Source organism: Cheilinus undulatus, linkage group 8, assembly GCF_018320785.1.
Source record: "Cheilinus undulatus linkage group 8, ASM1832078v1, whole genome shotgun sequence".
Lineage (NCBI taxonomy): Eukaryota > Metazoa > Chordata > Actinopteri > Labriformes > Labridae > Cheilinus > Cheilinus undulatus.
Window position 1 is genome coordinate 50,456,897 of NC_054872.1, and position 25,903 is coordinate 50,482,799.

At 38.9% G+C, this 25,903-nt stretch overlaps 1 protein-coding gene across 3 annotated transcripts; it reads right to left on the minus strand.

Moving 5' to 3' along the window:
* Positions 1-25,719, minus strand: LOC121513322 (NLR family CARD domain-containing protein 3-like). 3 transcript variants are annotated; one of them, XM_041792987.1, is made up of 14 exons: positions 25,631-25,719; positions 17,658-17,724; positions 16,703-16,798; positions 12,586-12,663; positions 12,425-12,511; positions 12,234-12,341; positions 12,045-12,152; positions 10,876-10,939; positions 10,056-10,272; positions 6,753-8,550; positions 6,490-6,663; positions 4,525-4,707; positions 4,357-4,403; positions 1-4,095 (listed from the first exon to the last, which is right to left on the minus strand). In XM_041792987.1, the coding sequence occupies exons 4-14, from the start codon at positions 12,603-12,605 to the stop codon at positions 3,563-3,565; spliced, it is 3,339 nt and encodes a 1,112-aa protein (XP_041648921.1). In that variant the 5' UTR covers positions 12,606-12,663; positions 16,703-16,798; positions 17,658-17,724; positions 25,631-25,719; the 3' UTR covers positions 1-3,562. The 3 variants fall into 3 exon arrangements, with proteins under 3 accessions (XP_041648921.1, XP_041648924.1, XP_041648922.1); XM_041792990.1 differs by lacking the exon at positions 25,631-25,719 and adding an exon at positions 17,808-17,863; XM_041792988.1 differs by lacking the exon at positions 25,631-25,719 and having other exon boundaries at positions 17,658-17,801.
* Between the last annotated feature and the right edge of the window lie 184 nt (positions 25,720-25,903).

The window sequence follows — 25,903 nt, forward strand, 5'->3', positions numbered from 1 at the left end:
TTTTTTTCTTCTTTAAAACTTTTCCACTTTATTCAAATTTTTGTTAATCAAAAATGGGGATCATATCATTTTAACACATGCTGTCAAACACTATCAAAGATTTTGGTGTCCATATTTCATCTTAATGCTAAATCAGACAATATCGGCAAACAAAAGCAGACCAAAAACATTTACATTTATACAAACTAAGGTGTAGTATGACTACATAGTAGGGCCAACCTAAAAAAAAAAAAAAAAAAAAAAGGAGCATCTGTAAATTTTCATTTAAAACACAACATTTTTCAAACTATATAGTCGTAAATTTGTGAGAAACCAAACTCAGAATTTCTGAGTTCACTGATTTATAAATTTATGACAAAAGAGCTAGAAGTTAGTTAATTTAATTACTCTAATCCACCTTATAAGTGGAATTTTAGTTGATCATTTGTGCCTGCTTTACAGATAGAAATAATAGTTTCAAGGTTTTTACAAATTTGTTATTAATCTTAGAATGTGGTGAGCTTAAAGTCCCTGTAAATTTAAAAAAAATAAAATAAAATCTGTATTTTAGGGTTTTTTGTATGAGGCCACTCACACTTGTTTCAGGCCACTGTGCTATTAACCACTAGGCCAAATTCGAGTCATGTAAAGCATCTTCAAGTTTATAAAATTAAGCTTCAAAATCATGAAAACCGAGACAGTAAAATCTGCTCCAGGATGGTGTGGGCATGTCGATTAGTGAGCTGAAGCCGCTCCCACTCAGGAGAAATAGGATCCTCTCCGATTAAAAAAAAAAGCTTATTATCAGAGTGCAGCTGCCAGAGCAGAGAGACGGAAGTTGGGGGTTAAATTTACTGTTTTCTGGCACAACTCTCTGTTATGATGATTTTAATGACCTGTAGTGCACCGTCACTGAAAGATTTGGGAAATTTAGCTCACAGTGAACAGAAACACAGCATGTAGCCGGTTGTTAACGTTCAGTGAGGGCAGTGAAATCAGCTAACAACAGACTGGACTGAGATGAACTGATCTGTGGTTATATATTATTGTTGGGGGGCAGAGTTACTCCCCATCAAGACCAGTGATGTCATCGGCTCACATATTTGCCCCGCCCAAATTAAACCACACCAAGAAAGAGGTGTTAAAACTTTCTCACAGTCTAAATCCAGAATTCAGTCACATAGATGTCAGTGTTTTCACATGTTTAGAGCAACCTTAATCCAACATATCTAGTGTGTTAAGACAATAGTTCTCAAGTTTTTACTTTACAGGGACTTTAAAAGCTTATTATGGAGTATACTGGTTCCAGACATCAGAAAAAGTTTGCATGAGCATTTAGTCCCATCCCGAAGGACACAACACACAATCAGTGTAGAAAAATCACACCAGATTATCTCTGATAAAATCTCTCTTGCCCCCTCATCAGGTTGGCAGTTACAATTTTATAATCTCAGGTAAATAGGCAAACCCACCCAGGTTTAAACTTTTTACTCTTAAAACACAAACAACTTTCTCGTCAAGCCTTTTTAACTCTTTACACACAAGAAACTCAGTCAGGCCTCTTTAATTCCCTCTTTTCTTAACCATTTCTCTTTTTTCCTTTAAATGCATGGTCATTCCAAAGTCGAGACTTGTAAGTAAAGGTGACAGGGCCTTCTCCATCAGGGCCCCTCGACTTTGGAACGACCTCCCCAAGGAAATAAGGCGTACAGAAACAGTTGTAAACACTTTGTAAAACCTTGTTTTTAAAAGTGCTATATAAATAAAGTAATTATTATTATTATTATTATTATTGTTGTTTTCCTGGTTTTTGAATATGTGAAACTCCCCCTTTCTCTTCAGGCCTGTTCTCCTTGAATTTTAACTTTCTCACACACACAGCTGTTTCATGCATCACCCAGTGCAATCGCAAGAGGGTTTTTCTGTAGGTTCTTTTTTGGGGATGCCATGCCAATTTTTAACTTATAATTTACCAGATTTTAAAGTTAAAAATAGCCTATTATGAGGAATACTTGCACAACTACTGGAGTTGAGATCCTTATGAAATTGCACACAGTCTCTGGATGAATCCGTGTTTTGCATTTCATTTTGTTGTTAAATTTTTGAATTTTATATGAATTCTTGACTTTATAAACCTGAAATTGTACACTTTACAAAGTCCAACTCAAGTAGGACATTTCAGTATTTTATTTTTCATGAATTTCTATTACTTTTTAAAATCAGAGTTTGGTTTCTTGTAAATTTATGACTTAAAAAGTAAAGAAAAATTCAAGATTTTATTTTCTTATTAAATATTTTTTCTTAGAGTGGCCCTAATATACCTCTGTATGTGCAGCCTCTGGAGGCTTATTCAGACCCCTTTCCCCTTTTTAATGTAATGTTGCAGCCTGATGCTATAGTCAATTAAATCTATTTTTATTCAAATGAATCTACACTCAGTACCCCATCATGACAAAGTGAAAACAGAATTTAAAAATGTTGCAAATGTATTAAAAATACACTGAAGGTTCCCAAGAGCACAGTAGCCTCCAGAAGTCTGGAAGTTTGGACCAATCAGGACTCTTCAGAGAGCTGGTGGCCCAGTGAAACTGAGCCATCAGGGGAAAAGAGCCTTGGTAAGAGAGGAGACCAAGAACCTGATGGTCACTCTGACTGAGCTCCAGAGATCCTGTGTGGAGATGGGACAAAGTTCTAGAGGGACGACCATCACTACAGCCCTCCACTGATCTGGGCTTTATGGAGGAGAGGCTAGATGGAAAAATCTCCTCAGTGCAAAATGCATGAATGATGGAGCACTGAGTGTAGATTAATGAGAATAAAAACACATTTAACTGACTGTAGCATCAGTTTGAAACATGAAAAAATTTTAAAAGGTGATGGGGGACTGAATTCTTTCTGAATGCACTGTAAGTGTAAAAAAAAGAATAATCAAAATGAAACAAATACACATGAAAATTAACAACATGAAAATGTTTTCATCACAGGAGCATTTACATTATTTACATAGATCAGTAAAAACAATGGACGTAAACAGTTCATTGTGTTATTCCACTCCATCTTTCTTTTTCCAGTTCATGAGATCAGCCGTTTTCTGGGGACTGTAGCAGCGCTGAACGGACCAGAGGAGGAATGTGTGAAGAAATGTGCAGCAAAAATGTATTTTCCGATAACACATGCAAGTATCGTCTTTTTTAATAAAATTGCAAGTTACTTTTATATGACTCAGCTGCAGTAATCATCAAGTTTCCTCTGTTCATTTGATTGTATTTTTCTGTTTTAAAAAATGAATCAATGTTTCTCAATGCATCCTCTAGAGAATTTTCTTTATCCACTATATTCTTTATATTCTAGCTCGTTTAGCACACCAGAAGTCACCAAAAACCCTAAAATGTTTCTGGTGAATCCATGTCCCTTGTCTTACAAAACTTGGTATCATTAGAGCAAATGCACAAATATTTAACTGAAGATTAGGATCATGGCAGGCTGGATAGACAAAGTACATTGGCAATAGGTACATCTTTCACCCAAGTCATGCACCATTTAAAAAGTAGGAAAACAGGCCAAGCCTTGGCCCAAAGTTAAACTAAATCTGACACAAAAACACTGATGAGTTAAACGGGTCCATCTTGATCCTGAAGGCAGGATGGACTGGCTCGCGGAAGTTGGCGAGAAAGGTGTGAAGGTGGGTCAGTTTATCAGATGAGACCTTGAAGAAGGACAGCGTGCCAGCATGATAGTCCAGGTACACTCCTACTCTGTTTGAGGTGGGGGTGGGAATGGTGGTCCTTACGTTGCTGTGCAGCACCGAGTAACCTTCCTCAGAGCAGCTCAGACTCCAGGACTGGTCGTTCCTTCCCAGACAGCTGTCGTCACCCTCTCCCTTCCTTTTGATTCCTTCGTAAGTCACTGCGATATAAACATGTCCCGTCCACTCGACCTCCCAGTAGCAGCGACCAATCAGGCGGTTTTTACACAGCAGCTGCTTCCAGTAAGAAAACCTCTGTGGCTCTTCAGAATACGACTGCTTCTCTTTGACTGCGCCCAGCTTCCTGTTGTTCTCTGACGCAACGAGCTTCGGGTTTGCCGTGTTTAAGTCCAGTATGAGTTCATAAGCATCTAGAAGAGAAAAGAAACCCAAATTAGCTAAACCTACAGAGCCAAATACATTAGGCTGAGTTCAAAGTGAATATAGAATTACTCAGATGCATGCAATGGGGTAGCTGAGAGGTTGTCCATCATGCAGTTTTGTATATAAATTCAGCATTAAATCCTGCATACTCTTGGTTTCTCATGGCGCCAAGCTGGCAAACCCTTGTCCTGTACCTTTTAATAAAAATCTAATTCTATAGTACTTCTCATTTTCTAAACAAAACTTACACTTTCTTACACCAGGTTTCATAAACTGCAATCCTCCAGGATCCACCCTGTTGCGAAAAGAAAACCAGGTCAGCACTTATGAATGAAAAAGGATGTAACTTCTGAAAGGTTAAGGACCATTATAATGACCCTCTGACACAAAATCTACCTGCACTCTCCTGTCCATACCTTAATGTTTTTGGTTTCAGCAGGCTGGTGGAAAGCAGTTTCACTCCAGGGTTTCCTGGATCATTGTAGCTCAGGTCCAGCTCTCTCAAACCAGAGGTCTTGGACTTCAGACCAGCGGTCTTGGATTTCAGAGCAGAGGCCAGAGTCGCACAGCCCTCCTTTGTGATCAGGCAGCCTGACAGCCTAAAACACACACATATACTGTTAAAGAAATCCAACAAAAGTCATGTTTGGTCAGTTGTGGTGACAGAATGCTAAGCCAGATATCCTTAACGCTCCTGTCACTGCTGAACCTGGGGTATCTCAAGACGTCTCAAGATGAGGTACGGTCTGCTTAAGATGTAAGGTTGTCCAACAAACACACGGAGCAAGCCTTGGGGTCACAAGGGTCATTGTTTGACAGTATCCTTGGTCTGGGTTGACAGATCTCTTCTCTGGCTTAACATGGTCCATAATCAACTCTGTTAGGCGGTTCAACAAAACTTACTTGAGGCCCAGCTAAAGTCTTATCCACAGTCCCCTACCAAACCATCTCAACTGGCTCGTCTTGATGCAGCTGAGTAGTGGATGCACTGCTGGCTCCATCTGGATATTGAGCTCTTCACACTATCTCCAAGGCTAAGTTTGTCAACCTTTGAAAGAATATTGTTTTTTGCAGCTTGCATCTGAAAAAGCATCCCTTCTATCACCATGCAAAGTCTTGAAACCACATGTGATGCTAAGAATGTAGATCAACTGGTAACTCCAAAGTTCTCTCTTCAAGCTCAGCTTCAGTTTCACCATTACAGCCTGGGGAGACAGCCACATTATTGCTAATAACTGCACCAACCTACAACATTTTCACAACTGAAATGTGCAGTTTATCCTAGCTAGTCAACAAGACCATGAAACACCTGAATTCAAGATGTGACGCAAGCATGAATCAGGCTAAAGATGTAAGGTTGTCCAACAAACACAAGATGCAAACCTTGGAGTTACCCAGGAGTTACCCCAAACCTCTAAGCTACAGTGAGGAGGTGTGTCGCACATTTTCTTTGTTTCACTTTATCTCTGGTTTCGGTTGGCAGATCTCTTCTCTGGCTTGGCGTGACCAAGATCATCCCTGCAGGGTTTTTGTTCAACAGAACTGTCTTGAGGCCAAACCAAAAGTCTAATTCACAGTTCCTTACCAAATCATCTCAACTGGCTCCTATCGATGCGGGATATTAAGCGGAAATTGCCATGGCTAAGCCATGATTTATGCTTGTGTCACATCTTGAATTCAGGTGTATCATGATCTTGTTGACTACTTAGGATAAACTGCAAGGGTAAAATGTAAAAATGTTGAAGGTTGGCGCAGTGATTAGCAACAACGTGGCTGTCTCACCAGGCTGTAATGATGAAACTGAAGCTGAGCTTGAAGAGAGAACCAGTTGATCTACATTCCTAGCATCCCATGTGGTCTCAGGACTTAGGGTAGATAAAGAAAAGATACGATTTCAGATGCAAGGATACTCCTTCAATGGTTGACATGGCTTAGCTTCAGAGATAGGGTGATGAGCGTAGGCATCAAGAGCAGTACATCCACTTCTGAGAGGAGCCAGTTGAGTTGGTTTCATCCACCGTTCCATCTCACCAAACCACCTCCTCTTGATGCAGCTGAGAAGGGGCTGTACTGCAGGCTGCCTCTGGATATTGAGCCCTTTACACTATTTCTGAGGCTGAGCCATGCAAACCTTTAAAGGAGTATCATTTTTGCTGCGTGCATCTGAAATCATACCTTTCTATCCCTAGCCGAAGTCCTGAGACCACATGTGATGCTAGGAATGAAGATCCAAAGTTCTGCCTTCATTCTCAGCCTACCTACATCATTCTTGCAATCTTTTTTACCACCACTAACGAACAAGACCATGAAACACTTGAACTCCTTGACTTGATGTAGGAACAAAATTCCTACTCAACAGACATAACCTGAACAATACCAACCTGAGAACTTCCAATGCACAGTGAGGACTTTCCAGTCCCTTGCAGAGCAACTTCACTCCTGAGTCTTGCAAGTCATTGTTACTCAGATCCAGCTCTCTCAGATGACAGGAAGGGGAATTGAGAACTGAAGACAGAACTTCACAGCTTCTCTGTGAGAGATTGCAGCCATTCAGCCTAGAAAAAGCCCCAACAAAAAGAGGTTGTGATCCTGTGCAACATAGTGAATTTAACTTGATTTAAATTGCTATATTTCTAAAACCTACAGAGCTTTGGTGGAGGCTTTGACAACAGGCATCAGCCACAAAAGAGCTTCCTCTGAAGCAGAGTATTTCTTCAGGTCAAACACATCCAGATCTTCTTCTGATGACAGTAAAATGAAGACGAGAGCTGACCACTGAGCAGGAGACAGTTTATCTGCGGACAGACTCCCTGAGCTCAAAGCCTGTTGGATCTCCTCCACCAGAGAAGAGTCTTTCACTTCATTCAGACAGTGAAACAGGTTTATGCTTCTCTCTGGAGACTGATTTTCACTGATCTTCTTCTTGATGTACTGGGCTGTTTTCTGAATGCTTTGAGAACTGTCCCCGGTCTCTGTCACCAGGCCTTTTAGGAGAGACTGATTTGTTTTTACAGAAAGACCTAGAAGGAAGCGGAGGAACAAATCCAGGTGTCCATTTGGACTCTGCATGGCCTTGTCCACGGCAGTCTTGTAGAAGAGTTCAGATCTGAGTCCGAACAGTTTGGACCACAGAGATGCTGATTGTTCTTTCGACAACAGATTGACTCCAGAGTTGAAGAACGTCAGATGGACATGAAGAGCAGCCAGGAACTCCTGAACACTCAGATGGACAAAGCAGAACACAGTGTCTTGGTACAGTCCTCTCTCCTCTTTAAAGACCTGTGTGAAGACTCCTGAGTAAACCGAGGCTGCTCGGATGTCAAGGCCACACTCTTCAAGGTCTGTATCATAGAAGATTAGGTTTCCTTTCAGCAGCTGCTCAAAAGCAAGCTTTCCCAGAGACTCGATCATCTTCTTACTCTCTGAGCTCCAGAGAGGATCTGCCTCCGCTCCTCCATCATACTTCACATTCTTCATTTTGGACTGAACCACCAGGAAGTTGATGTACAACTCAGTGAAAGTGTTGGGGAGATTTCCCCCTTCTCTGGTCTTCAGCAGATCCTCCAGAACTGTAGCAGTGATCCAGCAGAAGACTGGGATGTGGCACATGATGTGAAGGCTATGAGATGACTTGATGTGGGCGATGATTTTGCTGGCCTGTTCCTCATCTCTGAATCTCTTCCGGAAGTATTCGTCCTTTTGTTCGTCTGTGAACCCTCTGACTTCAGTCACCATGTCCACGCACTCAGACGGAATCTGGTTGGCTGCTGCAGGCCGTGTGGTTATCCAGATGTGGGCAGAGGGAAGAAGCTTCCTCTTGATGAGGCTAGTCAGCAGGACGTCAACCGAGGCGGACTTTGTGACATCAGTCAGGATCTCATTGTTGCTGAAGTCCAGAGGAAGTCGGCACTCATCCAGCCCGTCAAAAATAAACAGAACCTGGAACTCTTCAAACCTGCAGATTCCTGATTCTTTGGTTTCATTGAAGAAGTGTTGAACCAGCTCCACCAGACTGAACTTTTTATCTTTCAGCACGTTCAGCTCTCTGAAAGTGAATGGGAAGGTAAACTGCATCTCTTGGTTGGCTTTACCTTCAGCCCAGTCCAGAGTGAACTTCTGAGTTAAGACTGTTTTCCCAATGCCAGCTACACCTTTAGTCATCATAGTCCTGACTGGTTTATCAGTTCCAGGTAAGACCTTGAAGAGGTCTTCATATCGGATTGTTGTTTCTTGCCTGTCTTGTTTCCCGGACACTGTTTCAATCTGTCTGACTTCATGTTCATAATTGATCTCTGACATCCCTCCTTCAGTGATGTGGAGCTCTGTATACATCTGATTCAGAAGAGATGGATGTCCTGCTGTAGAAATACCCTCAAGCACATAGTCATATTTCTGTTTCAGGTTGGATTTCAGTTTACAGCGGCATACTGGAGCAAGAGTTCCTGCAAGAAAAAACAACAAATTCTGTAATTAGCACTTGAGATTGTACATGCCCATTTAGAGAGTCTGGTACAACAAAGCCAAAAGCATGGACAACAGTGACAACACTCCATATTAATTAGTGCATTTAGTCCATGTATTTGAATGCAATATCATTATTGTCCCTGTTGGTGTAATGGTCACATTACACCAACTTTAACCCTTTACCTATTGAGCCAGTGCCAGCGCTGTGTTTTATATGTCCGGAGTATTATTACCATAACTCTGTCAAAGTTTGTCCAATCAGACAAATTCCAACGGCGTTGGAAAGCTGAAAATTGTGGGCATTTGCACATATATGGTTCATTACGGTACCAAAGCTCTCAGACTTAGGGCATTTCCTTACTATTTTACAGCCATAATAACAAAATATGTCCAAATCACCATTTTTAGACTCAGTAGGTAAAGGGTTAACTTTACCATATAAATTAGATATGTGGCTTTGGTATATAAAACCACTCTGAGAGATAAGATTGCTTAAAGTAATTACTAAAAATGTGTGATTTATTCATGGTTTATGCCAAACCAAGTGTCAAGGGTTACCATTAGTTTGTTTAGGTAAACGGTGGTGGTTTTTTTAGTTTATTTTTAGGGGATTTTTGCCTTCAGTTTCAGAGGGCGTAAAAGCAGATGGTCTTGGAAGTCCAAAGAGAATGAGGAATGGCATTTTGCAAAGAAGCCACAGGACAGAGTTGAACTTGCACAGACCACTTGGAAGACTAGATTCTGTACATGGGACATGATCTAACCACTGGGTCATCAGTGCTACAATTTGACGAGTTTTTTAATCCCAGTGCCATGCAGATATTTGTGGATTTTTACCAGTGTCATGTAGTTTTTGGTGGATTATACATATTGTCATGCACTTTTTGGTGGATTTTTACCAGTGTCATACAGTTTTTGATGGGTTTTTACCAATATCATGTAGTTGTTGATGGATTTTTACCAATGCCATGAACTTTTGATGGATTTTTGACAGTGCCATGTACTTTTTGGTGGATTTTTACCAGTGTCATGTAGTTTTTGGTGGATTATCAATATTGTCATGCACTTTTTGGTGGATTTTTACCAGTGTCATACAGTTTTTGATGGGTTTTTACCAGTATCATGTAGTTGTTGATGGATTTTTACCAATGCCATGAACTTTTGATGGATTTTTACCAGTGCCATGCACTTTTGGGGGGATTTTTAATGTTGCCATGCACTTTATAGTGGATTTTTACCATTGCCATGCAGTTTTTGATGGGTTTTTACCAGTGTCATTAACTTTTTGATGGATTTTTACCAATACCATGCAGTTTTTGGTGGATTTTACCTGTGCCATGTAGTTTTTGGTGAGTTTTTACCAGTGCAATGCAGTTTTTAGTGGATTTTTACCAGTTCCAGGCAGCTTTTAGTGGATTTTTACCAGTGCCATGTGGTTTTTGACGTATATTTTTCTCTTCTACATCAGTTAAAAGCCTCTTACTGTTCCGCAGAGAGATAGCCAGATCTTCATGCTTCATTTTCTTCATGAAGTCCAGTGTGAGTTTCAGAAAGGCCTCTCTACGGTTCCAGCTCTGCTCATCAGCCATCCCATCTTCTTTACATTGTCCCTCTGAGCATTCTTGGTAACCTGAACTCAGAAGGTTTTCAAACTTCTTCAGCTCATCATCAACAAAATCAGTGATGTTTTCCTTGAGAACCTGTAGGAAAAATAATTTTCACTCAGGTTTCAATGTCACAAACTTCCACTAATTCTGAATTTCTACAGCCCCATTTGACATGAGGCCGAAGAGGATTGGAATTGGGAAGGGGTTATCCAAAAGTTTTTACAGACAATCGTCATGTCCAGAGGTACAAAAAGTCCCTACTGTCCAAATTCTAAATGCAACAGGAAGTCCTCTGTTTTTAGTTGAAGTTAAAATTGTGGTCTATTTTTGCCTCTTTCCAGGGGTCATACTTGGATAAACCCCTCTTTGAGGATTAATCTGATCAAGCTTAAATTTGGTGTACAGCTAGAGGAGACGTTGATGATAAAATGTTATCAAACTGATGCAGATAACTTAAAAGCTGTGGCTGCAGTGTGAGCCCTTATATTTGCATGTTTCGCCGTGCAGGAAGGGGGTTTAGATTTGGCTCTAGATGCTCCAATCTTAAAAAAAATCGTTATGACTCACTTAAACATAATCTTATCTGCAATACAGTTCATGTGCTTGTCAATAATGTCTCCCCTCCCTCTCCTACCTCCTGAACACATCCCATACTAAAGTAGAGGAGATTAGTTGAAAGGATTACTCATTACTCACCTTAAATATGGAGCTCATGTCTTTTTCACTGCCACTGGAAACATCTGTTGACTCTTCATGAGCTCTGTGAAGTAAACATAATTTTAGTGACTGGACTGGACTGTTGGTTTGGGTAATTTCTCACACTATATTCTTAACACGAGCTTCACTGACTAAGGGGGAAATCACACTTGGCAATCTGTACCAAGCTAAGGCACATTTACTCCTAGAGTCCAGTTTTGTTGACCAGTCTGAGTCTACTCAAGCACTTAGAGCCTGTCTAAGCTGCACAGCCAGCAGCCACCATGTTTGTGATGGTAGCGCCCACAACCAAGGCTGCCCATAAGGGGGGACAAGGGGAAGACCTTTTAGGGGCCTAACCTTACGGGGGTCAGGAAATTGGTCTATCCTGGATTTGAGCAAATTCAATTAAATCTTAGTTATGACTTGAACTACCATCATTACCAATTAAATAAACAAAAGTGCATATTAACATATTTTTGTTTCAGTAAAATCTAGTTATTTAAAAATTATTACCCCCTTTTCTTAAAATGGTTTGAGCCTTAATTCATTTGCATTTTATTAACATTGTTTGGCCAATTGAACTTAACTGTTAGACCTTCAATATTTGACTGTGAACAGCCATTCCAGGAACTGCTCAAAAATTAGGAAGGCAAAGATCAAGAAGAAGAAATAATGAGCAATTTAGGACATTTGGCCCCCAAAAATCCTGTTCACAAACTCCAAACCTAATCAAAGACAGGCAAAGGAGGCAACTATTAGTCGGTGGCAGGTGCTTGTGCTACCGATCCAGCATACATACTGAGTTTATATTTTCAAAACCAATCTGGGTAGGGTCCTTACTGGGTCTTTCAAAGATCCAGCCATGACTGCAAGCAGGCCTGCTTGTGCCTAGTGTTTATTGTTGCAAGGCTATGGAGGTTAACTTCTGCTTGCCTTGGTAGCATCCATTACTTGGTCTTTAAACAGCCCTTTGTGCTTGATATTTTCCTTTGTTTACTTGATATTTGTGCATTGTGGTGCCTTGATGGTACCAACCCCCAAAAGTCTTAGTCTTGTCTTGGTCTAAGATAATGTGATCTTGACTACAACACTAACTCTGTCCTTCCTGGCATTGGTTTAACTTGATGTTTTAGAGTTTCCACACTCTGGATGAGAACACGGCTTACTTTGAAATTGATTTTTTCCGTCCAAAAACAATCGGATGACCCATGGACATGTTGCTCTTCATGGACACACTGCTCAGTGCAGGAGAATCCTCTTTCTCCTGCTCAGCCCTGAGAGTAAACAGAGTATTAATAAAAGTAAAAGATCATTAACAGAAACTGTGTATTTTAAGAAAACTTTTATTGACTTACTCTGATTCTGATTCTTTCTGTTTGAAGACAATAGGGTGTCCCATGGACATGTCAGTCTTTAAAGACACAATACTGGGTGTAGGAGAAAGTTTTCCTTTCTGTTTGGACCTAAAAACGAAGTGTTGAAAAATGTAAAGACAATATTCATGACTTTAAAAACTTCTGTTGCTTACTTTGACAGTGAATCTTACCTTTTGGAAACAGCGGGCTGTCCCATGGACATTTCACTACTCATGGACACACCTGGTGTAGGAGAGTCTCTTCTGAGCTCCTCAGTCCTGAAATAAAATGCAGTGTTAAAAAGGCAAACATAGTTAATACAACATTTGTGGGAAAGGTTTTAGAGATTTACCTTTCAGATAGGACAGGCATGTTTCCTTTTATAGATGCAACACTTGGTGAAGGAGGATCTTCTTGTTCTTGTCCAGTCCTGAGAGAAATGAAGTCGTTTCAAAAGAAAGTGGAAGTGTTAGGAGGCAAATGATGTGAAAGTAGGGGATTATCTTCAGGCATTCTTTCTAGAACTGAGGATATACAGAAGTGAGAATGGCTTTATTAAATCCATCAGACAGTCTCTACTTGTACAAACTCTAAAGCCCTGATAGGTATACAAATGGGTCTGTCTTATTTCCTGTCCTGTGCTTCATTATAAAAATCCTGGTTGTGCCAGACTTCTTCCATGTGAGAATTCCTGGAGGTTGCTGTGCTTTTAGGGACCTCCAATGCTGCAGAAGTTTTTGGCAGCCATCCCCAGATCTGTGCCTGTCACCAACCCTGTCTATGAGCTCACACTCACTACAGTATGCTGCTCTTCCCATGCACACTGTTGCAGGTGTTTAAGTTGAAACTGATGACGAATCTAGACGGTCATTCCAGTACTGGATGACAGATTCCTGGAGTGAGGTTCAGCAGTTTTAACTCCAGATGAAAGCATGTGATATGAGCTCCCAGTTTTTAGCTTGTTCCTGAACTCTTTCACTTTAATTTCGCAAACTCAGCATGCTGTCGGGTCACGCTTCCCCTTACTTGGGAGGGGAGGGGTTATAGAATCCAAAGTGACTCTTAACACCTTTCTTTTGTGAAAAACAGGAAGTACTGGGTGTCAAAAACAGGAAGTGTTATGTGTGATACTGCTTCATAGAGATTATAAACAGTATATCAGAATGTAAGACACAGCTATGTAAACACGACCAACACTGAGTAGTGAAACGGCCTTCTGCTGCCATGTGCCAAAACGTAGAGAGGCTGTTTGGAGGAAAATATCATCAGTAGGGTATGCTGTGCTTAACGAAGGTTTAAAAATCTCACTTTTGGGACATTTGGAGCAGATAGTCATAGAAAGTAGAGTTGATCAGTATCGGAAATTCAAGTTTATACAACGATCGGACACCGTTTGGTTTAACTTTATCTTTTTTTTTTTTTGTTCAGCCATGCTATATGACAGTGATATAACAAGGAAATCAACTCTTCCTCACTGCTGGGAAACATGTCACGCACAAGCTACCATTTTTAAAGCAGCGAAGAAGAACCAAAGGACCCACTCCAGCAGCAAAGAATGGTGGCTGCGTGACAGTTTTTTTCTGAATGTGATCGTTAAAATCATAGGTATCAAGACGTAGATGCCACGTTCGCTATCTGACGGCATGTCTATGTTGCCGCCATCTTGGCAAGGGCAAAAAATTGAGAGTTCAAAAGAGTGAAAGGGGCAGACAACATTGAAAATGCAAACTTTGTGTGCTGACGCCCACAGATATGATAGGTTCCTCGCTCTGGCCCTGAATATAGACCTCAAACCGGGTTGTTTATTTTAAGTTGTTAGCTGACCTAAAGTACAATGCAACAGCTGTTTTGGGAGGAAATGTGGAATCTTTCTCCTGCTATGGGAATGTACTGACCGTCATCTGATCGTGAAGGCAAAACGACTGGTCATTTTGATGTTGCTGGCAGAAAGCTTGGACCTCCTTGTTGTGGCTTTAAGTATTTATTTTTTTATTCAGTGTTTTTTTTTTTTTATAATGTGGTTAAGTATAATACTTAAGATATACAACTAATGAGTCATATTCATTTATTGGGTGCTAATAAAGTATGCAGTTCTTTTGCCCACTCCAAAAATATGATTGCCTTAATTTACAGCTATCCCAAAGACCCATAAATCAGTCATCAGAAGACTGATATTTGACTTAAATGAAGGAAAATTCTCTCGTTTTGACGATAAGCATATTTGCATCGGGGAGAGAGAGAGAGTAAGTAAGTGCGGTTCGTTTTGCCCTCTTTTTGTTGTGCTATAAAGAAATGTTAATCCAGAAAAGAAATCATGAGAAATTAGAAAATCACGTGACTCAGCGGGTGCAGTATCAGTGGCTGTGGATGAGAGAGATGAGGTAAGGGAGTTGATAAAACTTTGTGAAGTTTTCGGACATTTACCGGTCTAGATTTGAGTTTTCTCTCTGTCTTTCATGGATCATCTGATGATCAGCTCAGAAAAGTTTGCACAGGAAAAATGCCCAGACGTTTCGTGATCTGCTCCAGGCTCTGCAAGTGTTTAAGTAAGATGAACAATTACAAACTACGCACTGCAAACTCGTAAATGAGAAAAGGCGTGAAGGCTCACAGTGTATGCCTACCTACTGATTAAAGGCCAGGTGCAAGATGAGAGGGAGAGAAATTATCTATAAAAATCTATTTGGAGAAACAAAAACCATCTAATTATAAATATTCTTTTACATCTGATGTTCCCTCTTCATATCATAGACATATGCAGGGTTTTTTAATTAAAGTTGATCAGACCACAATCAGTACGTTGATTTAACTCCAATAAGTTCTCGGTATCATGTTCACGCTTGCAGCTCTATAACAAAACAAAGGAAGTAGGTTTATTTATATTGAGCGTTCGCTGGTGGACCGGCAGACGTACAGCAGCTATGCTGAGCAGCCACTGACGCGGCATCTACATATAAATATCTATGGTTGCCTATTACTTGTTTTTCCTCTTGAAGCTAGCCGTTGTGCTTTCCCATAGATGCTACTGATGCCTTTGAATCCCTTGAGACAGAATTTTATAAGAGTGTTTGGCTGCAGCTTGGAGACCTCTTGAATACAGACTTCCGGAAGTGACAGGGATGCCCCGCCCCCGTGCTCTTATTTCCAAAATAAAAGATCATGTCTAGTCGCATCGTATGTTTTTGTTCATTAATTTTTAAAACATTGAATGAAAAGGAAATTCTAAGTAAAGTCTTGTTGCACTGCATGTTTATTTCTGTTTATGTTTATATTTCATACTAAATGAAGAGGATATACTTCTATATTTCAGTGTAAAATGTTACTTCTGGTCGCATTGTATGATTAATTTTATCATTTATTTGTATATTTTTATTTCAGATTAAACTGAGAGGAAATACTTAAAATTTTCAAAGAAAAAGATAGCATCATAGGAGCTCTTGAACTCATAATCATACAACAAACTCCATGGATAATTTGTCGTATGATTATGAAAAACATACAGTTTTATTTGTAGCTACTTACTGACCTCCAACTCCATTAAAAAAAACAACAACTTTTTTTTCTTCTTCTTTGTTTTATTAATGGTCAACCAGTGTTTTGTCTTTCTTCTTCTGTCTTTTATTGATGGTCAGTCGCCCCCGTACCCATATACTCAAAAAATCAACGCAGATTACGTCTGGATGCCTGCGCATGCGCTGGGATGGAACGATGTAAATCAGTCGGAGGCAAGAGGTCTGTACGGGAGAGGTCTGTATCCAAGAGGTCTCCGAGCTGCAGCCATACCTGTCTTGCATTTTCAGTGACCCTGGAGCTCGCATGACTCTGGGGGACTTTGGTTATTAAATCCAGACTAGTTAGCCTGATATTGAATGTCTTTGTATCTATTTTAATCCAATTATGATCATTTACAATAAAAATAACTTTTTGTTATAGCTAGCTTGAATGCTAATCGTCGAATAGTTTTCCCTTTGTGAGAGTCTGTCAGCCAATGGCAGGCTGTTCTGTAATCATGTGATGCTGCCTGAATAGAGCATTATGGAGAGAGAGAGTCTGTCCCTGTATTATTGTTATTTTAATATTTAGCAGTAAAACTCAATAATCATCAGAAACCCAACTTTAGGCTCACAGAGATGCTGATGATGATTCTATTAGTTGATCCATGTTGTGAGTCAAATACAGGTCTAAAATAATTTGCTAGTCTGCACAGTCAGTCCAGAAAGACCACACTGGTTTAGATCAATACTCAGCATCGGCCGGTACCCAACACCTTGGTATTGGGAAGGAAAAAATGGTATTGGAACACCACTACTAGAAAGTAAATTTTGCAATTCTGACGTGCATAATATTATCTCCTCTATGTGAGAAATAAAGTTAATGGCAGCAGGAAAAATGTGGGCCTTCTCATTGTGATACAAAAGGGAGCCGTCCTCATGAATTCTGGAAACTGGCCTTAGAGAGCTTCTTCTTACCTCTCAGGTGAACTCTGGCTCTTGTGTTCCTCACACAGAGCGGGGTTGGAGGGTGAGAGCCCCTTATGTCCCTCTTCTGGTTGATCACATGACCTCCTTGGTGGAGGTAATAAACAAAAGGGAAAGTTTTCACAGTGTTTCATCATTAGCCAGAGGCAAACTAGAGCCAATCTGTTCAACAATTACAATAAAAAAAAATATATATTTTTAAGTTTATCAAGTTACAGAAAAACAAACTCAGATATTTTAGAGCTTTTAAAGTTATTAAATTACAAGAAAAACACATTTTTTAGATTTTAAAACAGCTTAAACTTTGGCTTTAGACTTGAAAATGTAGAGATTATTGAGTAACACATTTCCCACAAACTTGAATTTCACAACTGACTTATGCAAAGAAACAGTCACATTTCTACAGAGCGTCTGTTATTCTGGGGTATCAAGTTTAAAATATCTGTTTATGTTTTTTACAATCAGTCGTATCAAAAAGGGTTAAAGCTTTAAAAATCACACCCATTTCACATTAAAAAAAAAAAAAAAACTGGAGACAAACTCCTCCACAAAAACTCCGTACTGAAACGTTGCATCACTTCAGTGAAATTCAGATGTAATGAAAACAGAAAAGTCCCCATGATACAGTGGGATTTTTTCTTTGCTGTGGTTTTATACAGGAACAGATATCTACAGATTTTTTTAGAGTCAAATTAAACTTCAAACTGACACAAAATGATGTGAACTGAATTATTCTCAATCAAAAAAATTATATTTAAAAGGCAAAAATTGAAAATCACTCTGCTGAAAATGCTCCCTGCTGAGGTTGTGCTTCTCTTCTTTTGTATGTTGATTTTTTTTGGCTGAAAATCTTTGACTTTTGGACTGAGACAGGGAAGATAACAAAGTGAAGCTTCTCTGTTTTTATCTGTGACAGAGACATGGAGAGAAAAGTGAAGAAACTTACTGCGGTCACGTCTTTCTTCATTCTAATCTCAGGTGTCCGGCTCATTCCTTCTTCTTCACGTCTTCCACTAAAAAAAGAAGTCAATAAAAACATTTTATTCAGATTTCTGTCAAAAAAGAAAGACTGCTGAAGCCTTCAACCCATCCACACCTTCATGACTTCACTTTCAACATAAATGAAACTCAGATCCAGACTGCAAGAACTTTCCATGAACTGAAAACTGCCTCCTCCCCTCTGATATCATTCTTGTTAGATATGGGCACTTAGCATCATCCGGCAGTTACAGAGTCATATCAGCCCCCTGCAGCTTCCCCTATGGCTGACTCACCCATATTTACCAGTCTATTCCTTATTGAAGTTACAGTTTTTCCAACTAAGGCTCTCTGAGAGTAAATTTTTCCTGTCTGAGCATCCAAACAAAAGATCTGTTTCTTGATCATTAAATTCAGAAAAGGAGGAAAAGAAGATGTTGTGGTTTTAAGAGTATCCTTTGGATTTAAATGTCTGCAGCTGTTTAATCAATCCACAAACAATTAACATTGAAATAGTTTTAGAATGACCTCACATTAGATCTGTTTTTTTTTTTTACAGAAATTTACTGTCATAGTGAGTAGATATTTAAGAAAGTGCTAAGGTTGGCAGAAGTGCTGCAAAAATGACCAGATAAAGAGTGAAAAGAGGTTAAAATGTGGCAAAAAATTGGTTAAAGAGGGAAAAGGGGGCAAAAAGTATCATAACTTGGTTGCAAATGGCAAAAAATAGCTCAAAAAAGTAATGAAAATGGGTTAAAAATAGGCAAAAATTGATAAGAGTGGCACAAAGAGGATAAAACATGCAGGAAAAGTGGTTTAAATGGGTTACAGAATGGCAAAAAATAGGAGTTAAGGAAGCAAAAAGGGGGAAAAGTATCATAAATTGGTTGAATGGCAAAAATAATCCAAAAAAAATATTGAAAATGGATTAAAAATAGGCAATAATAGAAGAAAAATTGCAAAAATTGATAAAAGAGTGGCACAAAGAGGATAAAACATGCAGGAAAAGTGGTTTGAAGGGGGTTAAAGAATGGCAAAAAAATGGGTTAAGGAAGCAAAAAGGGGAAAAAGTATCATAAGTTGGTTGCAAATGGCAAAAATAGTTCAAAAAAGTAATACAAAATTGGTTAAAAATAGGCAAAAATAGAAGAAAATTGCAAAAATTGAAAAAAGAGTGGCACAAAGAGGATAAAACATGAAGGAAAAGTGGTTTAAATGGGTTAAAGAATGGCAAAAATTGGGTTAAGGAAGCAAAAAGGGGGAAAGTATCAAAAATGGGTTAAAGTGGCAAAAATACAGCATAAATAACCTGGCAAATTGGTGGAAAGGTGCTCAAGAGTGGCACACAAGGGAAATATTTGGCAGGAAAGTTGCAAAATGGAGATAAAGAGTGGCATAAAAAATGGTTAAAAGTTGCAACTATTGTTAAAAAATGTAATAAAAGGGGTTAAAGAGGCAAAAATTGAAGAAAAGTGTCAGAAAGGGGATAAAACATGCAGAAAAAGTGGTTTAAAGAAATGGCTTAAATTGGGTTAAAGAGGCAAAAAAGGGTTAAAATTAGTTAATGCTCGTGTTAAATCCTGATTGTGGAGGGCCCATTCTCTGGGATTTTCAGGGGCCGAGACAACTCTGTTGTCAGCCCTGCTGTATGATAGATAATAGGGATAGATCTCACTGGTAATGACTCAAAATGTCCTGTGTTTTTAAAGAAAATACAAATACTACTACAATAATATGTTAACCAGACCAAAATATTTATTTAATTTTTGTGTATTTGAAAATCCGGCCCCCAGAGTTTCTGTCCAGACTAAATCTGGCCCTTGTGCAGAGGTACGATGACCGCTGCTGTACAGGACGTTCTTTTCAGAGAAAAATGAAAATATTAAACAATAATTTGTTATTTTAACCAATATATATATTTATCTTTTTTTAAGTTTATTTGAAAATCCTTCCTCACAGCATCTGTGATGAAGAAAGCCGACCCTTGTAGCAATGTAGTGGATGACCCCTGTGCTTTAGAGTTATAAACAGTGCCAATAAAAAGTATTGATTTATTGATTGGTTTTATAAATCAATTATGTTCAATATAGTCTGACTTGTTTTGACCAAAAAATTGGAAAAAATCTTTAATGTCAAAGCAGAAACAGATTTCTGCAATGTCATGTCAAATGTTAAATAAAAATATGTAATTTATTGCATAAATATTCAGCCTGTTTAAAGTGACTGACCTAATTCAACAGAGGTCCAGACAGATAGTGCTAGTAGTCTTCAAATTAGTGAAATGGGGATCGGCTGAGTGCAGTGAATGTGTCTCAATGATTGGAGTATAAAGACACCTGTGTCTGGAAGGTCCAGTCACTGGTTCATAAGTATTCCCTGCTACCATTACAGCAGGAAGACAAAAGAACACTCCATGCAACTCAGAGAAAAGGTTATTGAAAAGTATAAGTCAGGGGATGGATCCAAATAATACTCCAGAACACCGAACATCCTCAAATTTGCTCCACACATGGCACATCTGCCTAGATCAGACCGTCCTCACAAACTGAGTGGGCGTGCAAGAAGGACACTAGTGAGAGAGGACACCAGCACACCTATGACTACTCTGAAGGAGTTCCAAGCTCCAGCAGCTGAGATGGGAGAGACTCTGCAGACAACAACTGTTGGCCGGGTTCTTCACCAGTCAGAGCTTTATGGGAGAGTGGCAAAGAGAAAGACACTGTTGGAGAAAACTCAGATTCAATCTGGATTAGAGTTCACCAAAAGGCATGAGGGAGACTCCATGGTCAAGAGGAAGAAAGCTCTTTGTCTGATTAGACCAAAAACACACCATCCCCACTGGGGAGCATGGCGGTGGCAGCATCATGCTGTGGAGATGCTTCACAGCAGCTGGCCCTAGAAGGGTTGTAAAGATGGAGGGTAAAATGAATGCAGCAAAATATAGGAAACTCAAGGATAATCAAGAGAACTACAGCTTGGGAGATTTATTTTCCAGTAAGATGATAGCCGAAGCATCCAGAGAAAGCTACACAGATACGGTTTAAAGACAACAAGGGGAATGTTCTGGAGTGGCCGAGTCAAAGCCCAGACCTCAATCCAATACAGAATTAGTGGTTGGACTAGAAAAGGGCTGTTCATGCCTGATTCATGTGCAGCCTGACAGAGCTTGAGCAGTTTAGCAAAGAAGAATGGGGTAAAATTCTAGATGTTTGAGTCTGATTGAGACCTATCCACACAGACTCTGAGCTGTGACTGCAGACAAAGGTGACTCCACTACAGACTGACTAGAAGGGGGTTGAATATTTTTCATAGGCAGCATATCTCTCACAGATCTCTAAATTGTTTTAATGCCTTACATTGTTTCCAAAATAACATTGAACGCATTTTTTGGCATGCTCTTTATTCCTGCCTCTGAATCACTGTCGCTGTAGCAGAGACATTTTGACTGTCCACTTTTAGACTTTGGGGTAATAATAAGGTAAAAGCTTTAATGCAGGGGCCATGATAACAGCTAGGCTGTGGAGACAGAGCAGTGATAGTTTCAGGGTCTTTCATTTCCTTTGTAAGCCACGAACAGGCCAGCCCACAGGACGGTCTAGACCCCTGATCAGCCAGCCTGATCACAAGCTTTCCTGATTACAGACCATAAACGCTGTCCTTTCAACCCTGATCCTGCTTGAGGAAAAACATGCAGAATCAGGCTTTATTGTGCTGAACTACACTGATCCAAACAGGACTGCTTGGTCTGCTCATCCAGGATTCGCTGGAGGCTTTTACTCCATCTCTGACGCTGTTTTTCTGGAGCTTTGTCAATAATATTGCACAACTGTATGCACCTAAAAGTAGCTCAAGATCCTTTCTTTTTTCCGTCTTGTTTTTTGGCAGTTTAAATGTTTGCAGAGCTGTACTCAGAACAAAACTTTAGTATTATGGTCGCCTTTCTCTATGCAGAAAACATTCTATATAAGCAGCCAGTATGAAGCTGTTTGGGAACCAAAAAACTGAACTGAGACAGAAAAGCTGGAGAACTGCAACTCCTATCTCTCTGAGTGAGACAAGGTGTTTTATAACAGCAGAATAGCACAGATCACATCAGTTGAAGGGTGGGCTCTAAGCGTGCCAGAACTTGCTGCATCTACAAAACTCTTCCAGTCTAGATAAAGACATTTCATGCCACCTCTACATGCAGTCTGAGCGCTCAGATATCCACTGTTTTCAGTACACTTTGAGTTGCAAGCACAGAAAGCATTAAAGACTTTGTCTCTGAATGCTCAGACATACTGTAAATCCCCATTAATAAATAAATAAAACAAACATGAGGCCCCAATGTAAAGTAAGTTTCACAGCTTTTTGAGTTAAGGGGCCTGACCTTATACGTTATGTTGCCATTTAGTTGGCATAACATGCTTTTAACTAAAAATGTTTTCAGTTAAATATATACAGCATATATATATATATATACATTTAAGTTAAGCCCTCAGAAAATCTTGCCTAATATTAAATCTGTGTGTTTGTCTGGTATAAACTTTGTATAATTTAAGAATCTCAGTATAATGTGTTGTCACTAGCTCAGTTATCAGAGGTGCATTCATTAAACCAGAATTTGTTCACTCAGCATTAATCAAGCTGGATCTTTTCAGAGGTGAACAAGTACACAATTATTGTACTAAAGTAAAAGTACAACAACTCTGGTTGAATCTGCTTTAGTAAAAGTTAAAAGTATTTGATTTAAAGTTTACTCTGAGTACTGAGTAGCTACTGAGGAGACGTAGAGTAAGACATGAACTTTCCCTGTTGGCAAGAATAGCAAGAGAATAGATCTCCAACCAGGTTTTTCAGGTAAAGGTAAGTGTATTTTCTGGCAGATCCATTTCCTGATTGAAACCAGTCTGATAAACAGGAATAACATGTTGTTTTTCCTGTTTTTTTGTTTTGTTTTGTTTTGTTTTGGTCACAGAAATGGAAAAACAAATAACATTTTAAATCAATTCCATTATTTTTTTTTCTTCATTTAATGGAATTTTTGAGCAAAAGGAGGTCATGAGACCACTGGGAAAGGTGAGCTTTTCAAAGTAAAAGCCTCCATGTCAAAACAAGAGCCATCCATTGTGTTTAACAGTATGATAATAGTTATATATATATACACAGAGAGAGAGAGAGAGAGAGAGAGAGAGAGAGAGACAGCTGGGCAATTAATGGAAAAATCAAAACTGACATTTAGAGCCACTAACCGATATAAACTGCCTTGGCATTTATTTCAATTTTTTCTCCTTTTCTTGGAAAAATCTGACTTTTTATGAAAAACATTTTCATTTGAGCTGATGTGTGTTTTGATTTCAAATGTTTCAATAAATAACCATAAATTGTTAATGTGTGCCTGTTCCTTTCAGTTGTTTGTTTTAAGATTCTACAAATATTAACAGAAGAAAGAGAGTCAGAGGTTGGGGGTGGAATAATTGTTCATTAATCGTTAATCAAGGTAAAAGTTCAATTAATCGTGATTTTGATTTTTGCCATAATCGCCCTGCCCATATATATATATATATATATATATATATATATATATGTATATATATATATACACACACACAAACTTACATATATATATATATATGTAAATAAAGAAGAATAAAAGATTTTACGGAGCATTTTTGCCAATTATAATACTGTAAAATTCAATGGATGGCTCTTTTTTTGACATGGAGGCTTTTATTTTGAAAAGCTCACCTTTCCCAGTGGGTCATGTGATTTCCTTTTCCTCAAGTATTTCATTTAATGAAGAAAACAAAATAACGGAATTGAAAAAATAAAAATTGAACCACTTTTAAAAATTTTGTTTTTTTGTTTTTGTGACCAAAATGAAAAAATTGAAAAATGGCTCGTTAAATTTTTTTTTCCTTTTTTAGTCAAAAATGAAAAGACGGAATAACGAGAGTTTCTCCCATTTTTTTAGTCTTGTTTCAACCAGGAAATGGATCTGCCAGAAAGTACACTGACCAGGTAAAGCCACACCTCTATAATAAAGATAAACCCACAGGAAAAGCAACACTGTAAATATAAAAAGGTTAAACATTGACAGAGTATGACAGAGCTGCAGTAACTCTTAAAAGACTGAGCTAAGTGGGTCTCCTCTGGAGAGAACAAAGCAAACAGCCAACCTCACAGCAAAGGAATGCAAAATGATGGAGAATACACACTATTCAATGTTAAGGAGCCCCTAAAGTCACAGACAGACAGGGTAACTTCAGCCATGGTGCAAACACCAAAACAACTGATCAGCTGACTCTGAACAGAGTTGAACTAACACCAGCGGATAAACACTGTCGAATAACGCCAACACTGAAGACCATTTCACTCAGAATGGATTTAAAATTAAACGTAGGGAGTTAAATAAACTCAGTTTTTGCTTTTTTGGGATGTGACATGGAATCATTCTCTCTGTGTTACTGAGTCAACAGAGGTAGGAAAAAGTATGAGTATAGTATTTAGTTACCCTGGTTAAAACTTACTCAAGTAGAAGTAAAAGTACTGATTTCAACTCAAAAAAGTACAAAACACAAAAAAACTACCTGATTACAGTATTCTGAGTAAATGTAATCAGTTATTTTTCATTCCTGTGTTTTTTATAGTGTGGTCAAACTCACTCATTGTTCTCTGATCACAGAAAACACATTTAAAAGTGAGGTATACTGTAAAGGTGTTTTATATTTGATACCCCTTACCAGGGTAAGGATTTAGGGCCCCCAGAAAGAATACCACACAGGGCCCCCTTAACCCTCTGCCAAGCTACAAATGTTGCATAATTTTTACAAATATCCATGTAATTTAATGTATTTTTGAACCATTATTTTACCATTTATGAGCAATATTTTTACTGTGGTTGAACTGGATCTACTTCCAATATTTCACAGCGCTGGACTTCACCATTTGGACATTTTTAAGGGAGGAGCAGAGGCACCCCAGTATTTTATTTTACTCTATTTGATAAAATTTCTTTTCCCCCCTGTGCTACGCCCATGCCCCCTCCTGGGACCACTGCTGTAAATGAAAACTCTTTTGTCCTCTAGTTGCAGACAGATTGTCTGCTTTTTTATTTCCAGTTCAACAGGTTCTACTTATTTCCATTTATGCAAAACAAAGGTAAGCTTCCATGCTTTCGTTTTTCCATAAACGGTCACATGGTCTGCTGTTTAACACACAGGTCTTGGTTTTGTTTGTTTTGAAAGTTTTTTTTTACCTGCATGTGTTTGCTTTGCTGGCAGCTAATTTCTGTTTGTTCTGATCTGAGGGTTTTGGTCATGCAGCAACATGCACGACATAACCTAACACGTTTTGCTCCTCCCTCCCTCGGAGGATGCACTCTTTCAACAGCTATTGTTTTTGTTCTGCAGGAGACGGTTTTCTATTGGAACATTTCCCCTTCCTCTTCTCCTCTTCAGCTCTTTTTTCCTTCTACATGATGGTCTGTGGTTGCTGGACCCTGACTGACCAACAAAGAACACGGAAACAGCTCTGCTTTTATTAGCTCACATTTAAAATAACAGCAGACCTGCATACTTAATATCTCTACTCTTATTTAGACTACCTGTTGGTTCAAAACTTCATCAAGAAATCCAGAATATAATATTTTTATTTTATGAGCCTGAAAAGCTCAAAGGCCTGTCGATGTAAACACACCATTTTAAGCATTAAAAACAATGTTTGTCTAACTTCCATGTCTATAATCACCTGTTGAATGATCGAATGCTGCAGAAAAAAAATGATGCTTTCTGCACAGAGCATGATCACATAACGAAGAAAACACCATTCTCCGCAAATCAAACGCTGACAGACACATTCAGAGCTCCTAATGGACGACAAACCGGAACAACACCAGACTAATCTGAACATTCAGCTTTAAATAACCTTCTGCAGAAACAGCAGTCTGATCTGTTCGCCTACCTGTCTGTTCCACGGAGATCTTCTCTGTGCTGATGTGTCACTCAGTCTGAAACAGATGTGACTCCCTCCTACCACTCCTGACTGCACAAGCCCCACCCACAGGAGGAGCCAAAGAGAAGGAAAATAGAGAAAAATAAATAAAAAGCTAAAATACTATAGTAGAATATTATAGGAAACGCAGAATGATAAAATAAGGAGTTGAAATGTTAAAAAAGTAAAAAAAAAAATACAAAATGTTAAATCGTGAGATAAATTATGAAATATTAACATAAT

Excerpts from the sequence above, each read along its gene's own strand:
- LOC121513322 (XM_041792987.1), bottom strand. The coding sequence starts at position 12,605 with ATGCCTGTCCTATCTGAAAG. Across the intron at positions 12,153-12,233 it reads CAGAAAGAATCAGAATCAGA|GGCTGAGCAGGAGAAAGAGG; the intron begins GTAAGTCAATAA and ends GTTTACTCTCAG. Across the intron at positions 4,404-4,524 it reads CTGAAACCAAAAACATTAAG|GGTGGATCCTGGAGGATTGC; the intron begins GTATGGACAGGA and ends TTTTCGCAACAG.